Below are 12,142 nucleotides of genomic sequence, written 5' to 3' on the forward strand. Positions count from 1 at the left end.
AAAAGGGCTTATTATTATTGTGCTTGCTTCGAAATAGACACAAGCAGATAAGATCGATGACGAGCATCATTTTCAATATTCCCCCATGTCCTTCCATTTCTTTCATGAATGGATGGTTTCATGAATTGACTCTATAGTGTCCTCACCATTTCTGGTGGTCTTGCTCCGCTTCGTCCGTCATCGCAAGCTCCCCTTCTTGGCGCACCATGATGGATGAAATTAACGCAAAGTACAGAGGAAAATTCTCGTCTCTGTCTTGGCCAAGTATGCTCGCTGTAACGTTCTTGACAATTTTTTATTTTTTTTTTAAATGGCAGGTTTTATTTTCTTGTGGGCCCATGGTTGGTGTAGTGGTTAGCACTCTTGCCTTTGCAGCAAGAAGACCTGGGTTCCTGGGTTCGAGCGTTTCGGAACAAGGGCCTTTCTGCAAGGAGTTTGCATGTTCTCCCCGTGTGTGCCTCCCACATTCCAAAAACATGCGATATGGGGATTAGGTGAATTGGTCACTTTAAATTGGCTGTAGGTGTTAGAGTGTGAGTGAATGGTTGTTTGTCTCTATATGTGGCCTCTGACTGGTGAACTGTCCAGGGTGTACCCCGCCTATGTCAGCTGAGATAAGCACAACACCCCTTGTGACCCTCTGGTGGAGGAAAAAGCGGTAGATAATGGATGGATGGATGAATCTCTTGTCTGAGGTTGCGTTCATGACTCTTCCGGTGACGACACTCTGCGACCAATCAGTGACCAGCAGTCTCTTGATGTCACATCATAGTATCGACTCAGCTCGCTTGGATCCTCTTCAGAACAGGTACTAAAAGCAAAAAAAAAAAAAAAAAAATCTGAACTGTTCCATTTTATATGAAGGGTAATACGGCAAACATTTTCTGCCACACAAAAACCCAGGCTATTCCTACAAATAGCTCAGGCAAAGTGGGCAAATTGTTTGGGGCCCCAAATCCCCAATTCAAGATTAACATAATCAACAGCAACAACAATTTCCCCTTATCTCTGAAACTGTATGACTGATTAGGCAGATTACTGCCCTATAGCATCAGCTTTCTTCAACTCTACTCAATATTGCCTGGGCGAACCAAAAAGTCATTAAAAGCTCCTGGAATTAAGGAAATTGAAAATGAAGTCACCCCCAAACTGCAGCTATAAAAACAAATAAGGACATTCATTTATTGCTTTGGCTAAATTGTACAGGGACAGCCGTGAGTTGAATGGAGAGAGGTAGAGGGTGGGTGTGTGTGAGAGGGAGAGAGAGAGAGAGGCAGAGAGAGAGAGAGGGGGAGATCTTCAGTTGCCGTAGCAGCACTGCTTCATTCCTCCACACACTCTGCTGCTGTGAGCTGTGCGCTGAGCTTCTCCTCTCCACTCAACACAAAACAACCTGTCACACTCAGTGCTCCCATACTATTGTTTTCCTATCATCGTTTTTTTCAACAGTTGCCTTGATTTTGGGTTTCTCTTGTCTCTCTGTTATGAAGAAGAAGCAGCTGGCTGGCCACTGTGGAAAGTTGATTTCAGCCTATCAAACAGGTGTGATAATAATTGTCTCTGCCACTGGTCGCTGTCTCTGTAGCCCAGAGAGCATGGCTCTGCAGCCAGTGAATGGGAGTGAGCTGGAGGCATCGGCAGGCTGTGCAGAGCAGGGGAACCTCAGCTTGGTAGTTAACATCAGCTGCAGCAACACCTCCGTCCCCAGACCTTCAACAAGAGTCAAAGGTAACCTCTTTTCTCTTTTCTTGCAATATGAACACATTAACTACTAACAAGACACCGGTATGCATAATCTGTAGTTAACTACAGCGAATAGATTTGCAAGATTATATTATATGTATACTGACCATGAAAGTGTTGTTAAAACCAACACAGTTATAAAACACAAATTGTGCTTCTCTTCTCTCCATCAACCTGTTTCTACAACTTTATGAAGGCACACAAAATGCTCTGGGCTTAGCTTTAATTTCTAATTACAAAGTTGCCATATATGATTAATCGCCTGCTTTAAAATGTAATCACTGGAACTAATGCAATTTCATCATGCATTTTCAAAGTGACATTGGTAGCAGAAACAAAATGCACTTCAAACCATCACCAGTTTTATCTTTATACCCCCCCCCCCCCCCCGATCACTGTGTTCTACCAAAGCATGATTTGTAATCAGGACAACTTCCTCAGCCTCAGTGTCTGCAATCAATCACCAAGTAGTCCAATTTACGGCCGCCCGCTCTGCATCAATAATGTCACAATCACAATGAGTGGCCGTGTTGACTGTGCAGTGTGAAGAGCTGCTTTAATGGTGTTTATTCCTTGCAAATTCGCACATAGCTGAGATTAAAACCTACAACAGAAAAGATAAGCCCCCCTCCAGCTCCGTCCTCTATCTGGACACCAGTGGGATGTTTGGGTAATGAGGTCTTAATGTGGGCGAGAGTTCCTTTTGTAATTTTTCTCTCCCCTACTGCTGCTGCTGCTGCAGTATCAACTTTAATTTCAAATCTTTCCCCACTAAATAATTCACAGCTGTTCCTCCTCCTGTGCTGCATTACTTTTATTGACCTTGAGGCAGGCGCGAACATACAGCAGCAGAACAGTATGGGCTCAACTATCCAGAGAGCAGTCAATCGCTGTGGGGTGTGTTCAGTGTTTGACCATGAGAAATGTCTTGCAGACAGATTTGCTGCTCTCATCTTGTTCTCTCTCTCTCTCGCACGTCTTTGGAGTGACAAACAAAAACTGGTCTGCTATTTACCTAAATCCTTAGTAGACTTAGTCCTCCTGCGCTGTCTCCCTTCAGGCTGCAAGAGAGGAACGCAGCACGATTATGCAGCTGTGCTGCTCTTATGTGACACTCCGCTGCTGAGAAGGGACAGGAAAACCCCACCCAATCACTTGTGGAATTAAACCTGTGTTATTATTCATTGTCAATATTTTGCTTGTGAAATGACTGAGTTGGAATACACTGAAGGATATATGTATATGTATATATATTCTGGATATATATACATAATATACATATATATTCAATAAAAGTTGTGTTTATTAATTTTTTTTGGTAGGTTTATTGGCAGAAATAGAGTATATGAACCAAAAGTATGTTTATCTTTTTTATTTTTTTTATCCTTAGGATAATACTTGTTTCTACAGCAGATTGAGTGGACATGCATGTATATGACTCATATTCGTAAACCAATTAAGAAGAAGGAGGGGAGTGCAGAGAGAGTTGTGAAAAGAGTGTTTGCAAAATTTTTGTTTATGTAAAAGCCACAATAGTTCCCTTACATGCTTGGGAAATTAGGGGTGAGCAGAGGAGTCCTTCTCTTTTGTTGCGTTCTGCAGCCTCACCATTAATGTCATTCATTCTCACACACTGGACTTTTAAAATGCATGTTAAAAGCTGTATATTACAAATGCTACCGTTGTCTTTCACCATCTATCAGACTCATGGCTCATTAAATCCAGGGTGAGTTGTGCTCACAGCAGCAGGAGAATCCAGGCGACGGTGTGGCGCCTCACTTGAGCATGCATAAGGCAGGACACTCACTGTGGATTATTTGGAGTTTTTCCTGCTTCAGTGGGTGAAAGGTGTGAAAGCAGCAATGTAGAGTAAACTGCCCCTAAAAGGTTTTCAAACAAACTACAAACCCCCTACTGAGCAGAGGGAGTATGGTTTGACCTTACACACAGTATATCATCTTACTATTCTCTTTTCTTTTACCAACCTAAGTGATTGTCATTGTATTTCAATTGCCTATAGGTTGCTCCATTACACTGTTTACTCCCCTGCAATAATTGTTCGCCTTTCTTTTCTTAGTTCTTACTATAGATCAGGGTTGGGCAACATTTTTCTCTAGAGGGCCATACTGGCATAGATAAAGGAAACAAAGGGCCAAGTACTGAATTATGAGAACACATCACACCTTTAAGCTTCAGTAAATCTATATTTATCTATATCTATATTTTTTAAAATATAAAAAAATGTAACAGAAATATGAAGTCCGTCCATTACAAAACATCCACAACTGAGATGAAAACAGAGCAAACTCCACTATGACTGTTTAAACACTGAAGGCTGCTCACCTACCGTGACTTCAAAATAAAAGTCAAGCTGCTTTTTAAATGCTTAAATACCGAGTGTCATCCCTGTTTATGTCCAGTGTATTGGTAGCCGGTGTAGCTGCTGCTTGCCAATGACAGCACATGTGTCTGAGATAAAAGAGGTTCATAATGCTGCCTTGTATTGACGTTCGGGCTTTGTTTTGTTGTTGTTTTTCCTTTTAGGCCTGAATAATGCTGGTCTATTTGCTGATTCCAGCCCTGAGGCTGTATGTCGCTGATGTGTGCTGTAGATGATAAAGAGATGTTTGAGGATTGTCTCCCTTAGAGGCGTGGGAGAGTCTCAGGGGGTGTGTGAGGAGGGAGAGACATCAGGCTATTTAACCACTTAAGCTCATGGTCTGAGGCTCATGTGCAAGGTCATTGTCTAAATTCACTTTTGTTAGTTATGCTGTGGAAAAAAGGTGGGCTTTACTTCAAAGAAGTATAGTTCCATGTCCCATTACAGCCTCATGTCAAGTCTTAGCTGATTGTTATTATTAGTGGTGGATTTGTCAGTTTGTAAGAGTACTGCTGGACACATGGATTCACTTGTGCAGAAAGTGCCATTTGTGTTGCATGTACTAATGAAAAGAAAGGCTGGTAAAGTAGTGAAAACATGTATGTGTGCGATACAGCTGATGGTCCAAAAAACGGCCTTTCTTCAAACATTCATTTAATTGGCAGCACGTCGTCTTCATTTCATTGTGATTGATGATTATATTTTTTTATGGTCATTATTCAGTCATTCTGAAACTAAAACTATGAATATATTTTTTAGATTTTTACACTTTCGAGGACACAATTTTCTTCAGTGTCCTTTACAAATACTGTTCGAAAAATTTAAAAAGTAGCCCAGGACTGGCCTAATAATTGTCAGGCTTTTGGGAAATGAATCCAATAGTCTATGAACACTGTCTTGTTTATTAAGGTTATTAAGGTTATAATAGGTGCCTCGTGGACCCCTTCCTCCAAAAAACATGATGTTCCCAAATAATAAAACCACACATTCAATTACATTTAATTTGGAATATACTTTCTACACCAAAATTACATTACTTATTAACACGTCTATAGACGTGCATAGTAGACGGACAGTGATATTTGAAAACAGCTGAGTTTTTGATCTTGATGTTTTTGGGTTTAGGAACAAAAAGCACCTAAAGCTATAGGGCTTTCGTCATAGCCTGACTTATGGCATCACAACACCCTCTCCAATAAAAACAACTGTAATTTCCCCACAACATATGGTAATGATCCACAATGAAGCTTCCAAAGTGTGTTGTCAACCTCGTCTTGAGCCAGCACTGAACCCTCCTCCTCCTGGTGAGAAATTTGCCTCAAATACAAAGCTATTGATGATCTGTCAATAAGGAAACATAAACCGTGAAAAATATGTTTCTAATGTAACTGTTGCAGTTGAGTTGTGAGGGAACACAATCTGTTAAAAGACAGGGTTTGGAAAATGACCCCCTTGTTGTCTTGTGCAGTGTGACCTGTTGGTGATGATGGTAATGACATAAATACACTATAGTGGAGTAGTGGACAAAGGCAGAGCATGTTTATGTTTCATTTAGTGTAGTTGTGTGATGGGCGAGACAAAAGCAGCCTTGTTTGAAGGGCTTTCGACCCCACTGCAGCAAGTATATAACAAAGACGTTTAGTGAATTTGATAGTTGCTTTTGATTGATTTTTCTACTCCTGAACTTTAATTTCTACAAAGTAAGGAGTCTCTATGGCCCTGACTGTGAGAGTCCAGTTCGTGATTGCACAGCATTGTGTGCCCTTTAGGAAACCACAGAGAATTCCCTGCTGGCTTTGTTTACCCACTGATGTATGGGAATTACAATGCAAAACACTTAAGCTGTGAATCAATTTAGAAAATCCCCTAAGATGCAGGACTTTGAATACAGTATAAACTTTTATTTGCACTTTCCACTGAGACAACATTCAAGTGTCTGTAATCAATTAAAACAAGTTACAGGTCACTGTGGTTAATTTATTTTTACTTCTTTGAATGAGTTACTTGGATTATTAAGGTGTAAATGTGCTCAGTTGTATTCGCCTTGATTGACGGGTCTATTATACCTGTCCTGGCTTTAGAAATGACATGACAAAGCCAGACTATAGCAGTGTTTTGTACTGGGTTAAGATAATGGGCAGCTACATTAGCTCAACTGCATGTTGATTGGTTGACTGAGCAAGCCACAAATCTATGGAGGTGATGACTCAAAATCAGTGCTAGTTTGGCGTCTCTAAAGGTCATTGTATAACACATTGTATAATTTATGTTTAAAATGTATGTTTAAAGGTGCATTATGTAATAAATCTAAATCAACTGGCCATAAAATCCTCCTAATATGTCACAGAGACTCAGGAATAATGTTCATATAACAAACTGAACTCACCAACAACAACAGTACAGACAAAATATTTGCATTAAAAAAATATTTTGCAGACTGCAGATCATGTTTACGCTTTGAAATCATGTTTTGGCATGTGGCACCATCTACCACCGTCTACCAATCATTGCAGTCAGTAGAGTCTCAGCTGCTGAGCAACCATGGGTTGCCAGTTACGTCAAAAAACGAAACCTAAAAGACCTCGGTATTTTGAATTTGAATGTAGTAACCGTTTTTGGCCACATTCTTACATATGGCACCTTTAAAAACAACAAAGTTATGTTTTGTCTGGCTGCTATGTGTAAAACCGCAGGTGCAGTCACTTTCTGTGTATTTGTCTTCAAGCCAAGCTAAGCCAATTGGCTGCAAAAACGTGTGCTCGATTGATTACGTGATCGTATTTATGTTCACTTTCAATATTTCACCTTCACTAACTGAGAATGGGCCTCATTCTCTGCAGCTCATGTGAGCTGTTAAGTGTGGATGTGGAGGTCAGCGGTGGTAGACACTCCATCTGATTGTCATTCATAACACACACACACACATACACTCACAATTTCATTTGAAAAAGAATTATTGGATTTTTCATGGACAGGTTTTGTACATTACAATGGCAGTATGACAAAGGGCATTTGATAGAGCAAGAGAATAAAGGGGGAAAACCCATTATAGAAAAGCTTATAGTTATTAAATGAGACGAAACAGACCAGAAACAAAAACAAAAAAATAGAATCTATTTGATGCCCCTGAGCAAGGCACCAAATCACCCATTGTTCCTGGGGCACAAATAAGTGCTGCCCACTGCTCCTGTGCCTGGCTTGCGTGTGTTCATGACTTGTGTATTAGTCACACAATTGGGACTACTGGGGGACTAAAAATGGTGTAAAAGAGAACCAGTGTTGACACTTATCATAATCTGGCATTGTGCACACCATCATCCATTATCTCTATCAGTGTTTTGGCAGAGGTATAAACCTCATGTTTGTCTTGTGAACAGTTAGTTATTATTAATGCAGCATATACACATTATGCAGACATCACTGCTGGACATTCAGGCATCTGAAAACACTTCCGCACTCCTGTGTTAAATTGGTATGCACACTGGTTGCAAACATGGACTCAGTGGGAGTGTAATTTACACTGTGCAGGGAGCCTGCCTGTCTAAAATTGGCAGACGTTTCCTGTCCTGTCGTTGTATTTGCAGAGGCAGTGGAGTGAACAGGGATTAACAGAAATTGTCACTGTGTGAAGAGTCTGCAGTGCAGTACCTCTGCCTCAGACTGTCTGCTAAACTCTTTACTCCAAATAGACATGAGCTCACACCTACTGTACGTGTCATCTGCCATCAGACTTACAGTCAAATACAGCTGGATGTCTTTTCATGTTTCCTCTGCTTGGTTAGATTCATGACATGGTTTTATGTTGAAATATTCCATTAAAGGTGCATTATGTAATAAATCTAAAGCAACTGGCCATAAAATCCTCCTAATATGTCACAGAGACTCAGGAATAATGTTCATATAACAAACTGAACTCACCAACAACAACAGTACAGACAAAATATTTCCATTAAAAAAGAAATATTTTGCAGACCGCAAATCATGTTTATGTTTTGAAATCATGTTTTGGCATGTGACGCCACCTACCACCGTCTACCAATCATTGCAGTCAGTAGAGTCTCAGCTGCAGAGTAACCACAGGTTGCCAGTTAAGTCAAAAAACTAAACCTAAAAGGCCTCGGTATTTTGAATTTGAATGTAGTAACCGTTTTTGGCCACATTCTTACATATGGCACCTTTAAAGGGACACTGTGTAGTATTTATGGGTTTATATGACCCCAAATCCACTTTTTTATACATATTATGTGTTCCTGCATTGTCTAGTCGCTGTATAATAGTTTTTGTTTCATTTTCGTAGTGTTTCAAAAAGTCATGTAAAATAACATGGTCACGGGCAGCTGTTGCATTACCACTGTTAGCAGCGAGACGCCATGTTTCTACCGGAGCCTGTAAGGACAAACCCGAGAGAACAAATCGAGCGCCAAGACGAGGCTGAGAGCGGATCTTTTTACGCATTTAGAATGGAGGACCACACGCATTTTACAGCGGATAAAGGAACACCAGTACCTGAACGTACGCCCGCATCACGGAGAAAGACGACAAGGACGACATTTGACTGGCTGAGGATACCGTAGTGCTCAGGGAAGGGAGGGGGTGAGCAGAGGAGCAGTTCTTTGTTGTAAATTTCAGCCTCTCCTCTAGATGGCACTATAAACTACTTACTTCACCTATAAGTAGAGCTGCAACTAACGATTATTTTCGTAATCGATTAATCTGTTGATTATTTTCTCGATTAATCGATGAATCGTTTGGTCCACAAAATGTCAGAAAATGTTAGAAAACGTTGATCAGTGTTTGTCAAAGCTGGACATTATGATGTTCTCGAATGTCTTGTTTTGTTCAAAAACCAAAATGATTCAGTTTTAATGATTTCTTTGTTGTGTGGAGCAAAGAAACCACAAACATATTCACATTTAAGAAGCTAAAACAATCAGAAATCTTGTTTTAATCATGAAAAAAGCTTCAAACCGATTATCAAAATAGTTGGCGATTAATTTAGTAATCAATTAATAATCGATTAATCGATTAATCGTTTCAGCTCTACCTTTAAGTTATTTTTTAACATGTTGATGAAGCAGAAAAAAGGGAATGTTTTCAAACTTGTCTCTGACAAGGCCTCAAGGGTGAAAGAATATTGCTGAGCTTGTTTGTGAGCAACAAACAGGCACTTTTCCAACTTCCCCCCAAAAAATCCAAAGTGATGTTGGATCAATATTATCCTCTCCAGGGATGGTATGCTAGAGAGACTAATTGAGTTGAATTGTGCTGACTGTAAGACTAACTCCCCTCATTACTGCGATAAAATGCAATGCAGAGAAAGGCTCCTGCACATTGAGCACTCTGCAAAATTGCTGTCAAAGGATTCATTTGCCACATTTTTAAGACCTGCTAATACAGTGTAGTCATGTAGACAGCTTAAAGGAAGCCAAAATGTTTGAATCTGCAATCAGCAAGGGCTTTACAATCCAAAATAACCACATGTCAAGTAAAATTGATAGAAATGTGGCTTATATTCAGCTTTATCCTTTCATACTGGGATAATGATACAGGCGGTGAAATCAGCCTTCAGTGATCGTGCTTGTCCGTACGGCACAGTGATCTCTATTTTTTGAGTGGATCTATTTGGAAATGACACATGCCATCAGTTCACTGACTCCACCTTGGCAAAGTGAAAAAAGACGGCATCTGATTAGCTATGACGACAGGAAAGCAACGACTGGGACTCAAGTCAGGTAAATAATGTCAGGCAGCCTTTTAGCCTGTTATTTAAGTCATATGTCACGTGTACTGTTTGAGTGCAGAGTGGACACAGAGCAGGTGTGGGATGATTTTATCCCCTCTTGAAAAATTCATACTGAACATATTTTTAGTGGTTTATTCACAGTTGATAATGTTTACCTTTAAAAAGTGAAATGAGTCCAGAATGCAGCCATTAATGGTTATGGAGAGCCAATCTCATAAAAAGCAAGTGCTTTCCCAGGTCTAGTCCAGGTTTCTTCATGCATATTGTTCACTATACAAAATAAGTTCCATCAGTCGATTATACTAATATCTCACTTTAAGTGTATGTTTTTGTTATTTTGGTGCCCAAAATGATATTATCTGCAAATGTGGGGTCTTTCAATTATCAATGATCCTATTCTTTCATATATGAAAATGTCTGTGTAGGAAGAGTAATCTGGATTAATAATCAACATCAATCATCAATAATTTCCTCATACAGACATTTACTATTAAAAATAATAATATATTACTGTTTTTGTTGATTGATCGTTTTCAGGAAATCCTCTTAAACTCTAGGGAAATCAAATATTGATTCAGTAATCGGATTATAAACACAGAAATTGATAAATGAAAGGCAGGGATAAGTTATTGATTCCCGTATTTGCAGTACCAATTTTCCGGCTTTTTCTCTTTTTTTTGCAACTTCTCAGGTTCATTTTCTCACCTCTTCAATCAATTTGACTGTGATCAGATTTCTTATTTATAAAACAAAACAATTTTAGATGTTATATAATCTCACAGGGGCATGTTATGAAAGGCCCTAACCCTCTTTTTTTTCTGCAATCACCACTATAAGATTATTAAAAGTAATGTATGTTACAGCACCACAAATTCCGTGCTAATCCAAACCTCAAGAGAAGTCAAAGTGAGGTGATGTGATGCAATTTTAATGATTCCCATGGGGAATTATAATTACAGTTTGCATAGCAGCAGCCAACAGGATACACACAGAGAACAGAGCAAATATAGGTTGTATAAACATACACAAACCTAACAAAAGCACAAGTGTTGATCTCTCAGCTGTGTGTCACAGCTTACATTTTCCACGTGCACAGGAGCATCTCTGAGGTGAACACTGTCATTTCATCTCTGATGTATTTATAGATGCTCGTGGATTTGAACACAGCTGTCATGGTTGAGGGCGTCAAAAGAAGACAAAGTGAATTGTCCTGCAGTCAGGGGAGCCAACATGCCGCTGGTGCTGTAATGAATAGATAACTCCATTTTGACTTGACTTGACTGCTCAAAAATCTAACACAGTGGGAGCTGCCGAGCCGGTGGGAGCTCCCCACTCACTGCTTGTGCTGAAGCTATGACAAGCTAGTGCAGGTTACGGGTACCTTGCATATTATCTGCCATGCTAATCCAATCAAACTCCTGCCGAACGTGTCATCTTTCACTCAGAGAACCAGCGTGGCTGTTGCTTGTAATGACATAAAAGTGATGTCAGGCTCCTGCAGATGAAACTGCTCTCAGAGCCATCAGAGAATTTCTTCATCAAAAGAATAATTCCTAGTTGCAGTGAAGGGGAAGAGGGTCTCTCAGGTGGCAGTGATTACCATGAACCCGGTGTGTCCAGGGTTCAAATGCAGATCGAATTTTCTTTTATCATTGTTCTCCACTTCCTCTGGAGATTCTGTGATACATTGGAAATTGTAGCTTGACCACTCTTTTACAACAAGAGGAAATGTTTGCAGTTAAAAATAGGTTAGAAACATGGAATTATTCCATGCGAGAAGAGCTTCTGTTTGAAAGCAAATGAAACTCTACCATTCAAATATTCTTGTATATCTAATTCCCAAGAATGTATGCACACATTGCACATTAACCAACCTTACAATAAAGAAACAATTGTTTGCATAATTTCAACCTGCTGTCTTCTGGAATGAAGCCAAGAAATTACAGAGATTAAGTGTGAAATTACAACCATAGCAATTAAGTCAACATTGCGGCACACACGCTGAGCAACGGGAAGCAGCAAACAATAATGCAATTCTTCCACTATCTGGTGTGTAGCATTGCAAAACAAGAGAGCACAAATAAGCACAAGTGCTAATTGAAAAATGTTGACATAATGTTGGTAAAAATACAACATTACACACTTAAACAAGTAATGTACAAATAGCAGCAATATAGCAGTATGAATATGGCAGTAGATAAATACTGTGGTCAGTTACAAGTCATAGTACTGGGACTATTTCATGTATTATAGTCACACAAGGACCAAGAATATTG

General features: G+C 39.7%; 1 protein-coding gene across 1 annotated transcript in view; it reads left to right on the plus strand.

Moving 5' to 3' along the window:
* Positions 1–1,595: 1,595 nt before the first annotated feature.
* The window catches only part of LOC310937097 (cholecystokinin receptor-like), a gene marked incomplete at both ends in the record, with an annotated part of 41,700 nt that continues 31,153 nt past the window's right edge, over positions 1,596–12,142 (plus strand). Inside the window, one exon of the mRNA XM_083901291.1 lies at positions 1,596–1,728. Within this exon, the coding sequence (XP_083757417.1) occupies positions 1,596–1,728 (133 nt within the window). The remainder of the gene's footprint in view (positions 1,729–12,142) is intronic.

This window comes from Microchirus variegatus (genome assembly GCF_963457635.1).
Source record: "Microchirus variegatus genome assembly, chromosome: 1".
Classification (NCBI taxonomy): Eukaryota; Metazoa; Chordata; class Actinopteri; order Pleuronectiformes; family Soleidae; genus Microchirus; species Microchirus variegatus.